Genomic DNA, 3,875 nt, shown 5'->3' with positions numbered 1-3,875 from the left:
GTAGAATAAAAAAATAAAATCCTAAACTAATTAAAATTAAAATAAAACTAAATAAAATAAAATAAAATTCTAAATGCTTCTACATCAAAAGCATTATAAAAACTAAACACAAAAGAATATCTTCAAATTTAAGATTACCTCCGCCAATTGAAGGCAAATGAAAGTGTTCAAATTTAAGACCAGCTCCTCTAACTGAAGGCTTTGTAGTACGAATTATTTCTATGTTGGTGCAAGAATATGACAGGTAAAAGACCAATTTGCTCATAGAATGGTAGAAAGAAGTACATCTCTTTCCACATACAAAATGAGAAGAGTTAAAACAACCTCCGGAAACAACGCGTTAAAAGCATACAAAAACGCTAGAAAATCAACCCAACGAGCAATTAGATAGGAGATATGAGGGATTGCGTTAACCTTACCACACACCATCAATGTATAAGTTAAGGTGATAAGCCCAAGAATTGCAACTTAGAAGCTTCAAAAGGAATTCTAGATCCTTGCCATTCTCATAGGGGTTAACATGAGATGCAAGTGATGCGGCAAAAGGAAAGAGCCAAATGTAAATTTATTTCTTTAAAAAATTTTCCTTTTGGTACAAAATAATGGATAATTGACCACATCTATCTCTGTATTTCTCCAATGGAAGCCTCAATTAAAAGTCAAGACAGCAAAAGCTCATTTGCTGCTCGGTGAGGACGGAGGCAGATGCGAACTTCATGTTCTTCTGGACCTGTACGGTGCTTTGGCACAATGATTTCAAGGCCAGTTCCTGTTTCATCACCATATGCTTCTAGCTTAGCATCATCAGGAATCCGGGTGGGTAGAGCTATTTCCCTTATGAACTCCCCCGGAGGACAATGCTCAGGAGATGGATCTGTAAGCTTGAATGTTCTATCGTTTCTCTTAATGAAGGGCATGCAAGTTGTACTTACAGATGATATCTTTACAACACCATGAGTGAGATTATTCCACCAAGTAACTTTCACCCTTTTAAGATCAGCAAAAGGCAAGCTGATGATAATTAGGTATCCCTGTTCATCTTCGTAAATAGTTTTTGCAGCTGTAACCGGCCCATAAACATTTCTCATTACTCCACTAAACTCATTCAACCAAGGTGGCTCAATTGGGTGCATCTCTGTATCATTGACCCTATCATTATGCTGATTGATGAGCAAACAACAGTCTTCATCATTGCCATTTAGAAACAAATCCTTCTTCCTCTTGTTGCTGACAGGGGAAAGATCCATAACACCACCATTTGCATGGTTTGATGGTCGAGTTGACAAATTTAAACCAGATCCATTAAGCAGCTTTTTTGGATGAGGCTGTGGGTGAGTTTTTAAAGGAGGAAGGGGTCTATCAAGCTCAAATTCTGTGTTAGTAAGGTTCCTCCAGGTACAAAATTCACTTGCTTCAGGTGGGACTGAGAAGTTGAGTTCCCTTCCTGTAAGTTCCATCCACCTCTTTTGCTCTTCTTCATCAAGACCCTTGAGATTGGGTGATGGAACAACCTCGATTCCATGCACACACTGAGGATTAGAAAGACCCCTATAATGCTTTCGCTGCATCCTATGTGATCGAACAAACCCCTTGTCAGCACTAAAGGGAAAAGGACGCTCCCCTTGACGTGAATGGCCATTCATGTAACTCCTCAGCTGCATCTTACCCAGTGCATTCTCAGGCCTCTCCTTAAAAGCCCACATATACATATTCTCCATATCATGCTGAACTAAAAACACCTCCAGCTCAAGATCTGACTTATCAAACCCAGAGACTCCATTGCCATCCCTTGTCACCTTGACTTTTGATTTTTCATTAAACACAGGCTTAAAATAATAACTAAAGAAAAACCAAGCACCCCAAACACTATCCAATCTCTTGGCACATTTACGCCCGCTTTTGGACACAGTAACCAAAGTGTCAACTTCATTGATTTGAGTTCCAAGACCAACATCTAACATATCTAATGGATCAGAATTCCATGATTGTGGAGGACTACGCTCAGCAGATAGAGGAATCAGATTAATATCAGGTGGTCTAGAAAGAGCAATTGACCGGTTCATCTCTCTATCTAATTCGTCATGAGAGACTGAACTTGAATCCATCGATAAAACTGTTGATGGGTGGTGATTTTCAATAGACAAGCTTGTGAGCAAATCTTCTCCCATCTTTACTAGACCTTATCCAGTAAAAGGGAATTCCTTTTTTAGTCCAAAGAACAACTTATAATCTCAGCAAATCAAAGCCAAGCTCATCAAACCAATAAAAAAAGAACAAAAAGCCAATAATCTTTCACTTCAACTTCATTGATGACTAACATAAAAAAATCACCTTTTTCATCCCTTATCCACTAAATGAGTTTCTGGTTTTAGTCCATAAAACAACTTAAAATCTCAACAAATCAAACCCAAAGCTCATGAAACTAACAAAATGAAACAAACTCAATCATCTTTCACTTCTGAATTAGAAAGTAATGAACTTTCATTGATGAATATCATCAAAAAATATCACCTTTATCTTGCCTTACCTAGAGAGAAACCTATGAAGGATAAAACACAGTATTAATCTAAAGCAGGAAAAACAAAGAAAAGCTGTTAGACAAGAAGAAGAGATATTTAAAGATTTACCTCTTGAGTCTTGGCTTAGAATCCCAACAAGAGAGATCTTCTTGGGCAATTTTAATCTCTGGCGAGCAAGGAGCCTAGGGCAAGAGAGAAATCGAAGAGGAAAGCAGACATAACGGTTACCGTTAATGTACCGCTTCATTTCGACATTGAGTATGTTAGTTAATCGTTAAAGACCACAAACGTCAGCGTGTTGGAGGCCATTTACTTGACATGGAGTGACGGTGACGGTGACGATGACGGTAGGAAAAAACGATGCTGATAACTGATAAGCGAATAGAATGGTCAAATAAAACGGTGACGGAAGGAAGATACTTTGAGAAGGAAAAATCCTTCTCGTCCTATTCAATTTTTTATTTTTATTTATTTGGGTCATGGGTCATGGCCCTTTCGGGAAAGGAAGAGCCAGATTTTAGTTTGTGGTGTGGTCTTCATATAGGGATTGCTCAAAGGAGTTAAGGACCCAACCCAACTCACGGCTAGCCGATTTTGCATGTGGATCTTGAAAGTGTGTTTATTAGGCTAATTTTGGGGTCCCCCACCCAGCTCTTATTCTGATTCTGTTCTCTTTGTTATCCATACTACTTTAGGGAACCTTTCTCCAAGTTATCATCCAACAATTTTCTATTTGACTAGACTTTGGATTAAGATTTTCAGACTCAATGATGGTTTATTTATACTACTTGTCATAACCAAGTTTAAGGTCCAAATCCAAAGACTCAAAAGCCCACTCGGGAGAGTTACACACAAAACCACATGTTCTAAAAGAATAAAATTTAAATTAAGATTTTTAAATTTATTTTTTAATAATTTTACATCACATGTCAAATAAATTTTGTATATTAAAATCATGGTTATTTGTTTATATTGTTAGAGTTTAAGATTTGGAGTCTATGTTTTAGAAGTAAAGAATTTTACTTGACAGCATAAAATGAATAGTAAGCGAGACACCGAGTAAGGGTAGAGGATTTTTGTTGCAGTTGCTCTTATCTCTATCTGCTTTTACCTCTCCTCTCTTTCTAATGATATTCAATTGACTGAAACGTTGGAGAAGAAGTTCAGAGACATCCCTAGTAGTAGTGTTTATGAACATTAGACTTTAGTATAATTATAATAGGATATATTAGTGTAGTCTTATAGACATTTAATATTCGTATTTTTAAAATAAAGTTTCAAATTCGAATATTTCCTATGTCAACTATAAGAAATGAAGAAGATATTGAAGGTTCATGATCCAATTGTCAATTCTTT

The 3,875-nt window shown here is 36.8% G+C and overlaps 1 protein-coding gene across 1 annotated transcript; it reads right to left on the bottom strand.

Moving 5' to 3' along the window:
* Nucleotides 1–532: 532 nt before the first annotated feature.
* Nucleotides 533–2,874, bottom strand: LOC110412055 (uncharacterized). Its single transcript, XM_021422471.2, has 2 exons — nt 2,628–2,874; nt 533–2,539 (listed from the first exon to the last, which is right to left on the bottom strand). The coding sequence occupies exon 2, from the start codon at nt 2,166–2,168 to the stop codon at nt 660–662; it is 1,509 nt and encodes a 502-aa protein (XP_021278146.1). The 5' UTR covers nt 2,169–2,539; nt 2,628–2,874; the 3' UTR covers nt 533–659.
* Between the last annotated feature and the right edge of the window lie 1,001 nt (nt 2,875–3,875).

The sequence above is a fragment of the Theobroma umbraticum genome, unplaced genomic scaffold, assembly GCF_002168275.2.
Source record: "Theobroma umbraticum cultivar Fairchild unplaced genomic scaffold, ASM216827v3 scaffold_95.0, whole genome shotgun sequence".
NCBI classification, from domain to species: Eukaryota; Viridiplantae; Streptophyta; class Magnoliopsida; order Malvales; family Malvaceae; genus Theobroma; species Theobroma umbraticum.
The sequence above is the reverse complement of the archived record's forward strand: the minus strand, read 5'-3'. Positions and strand labels throughout refer to the sequence as shown.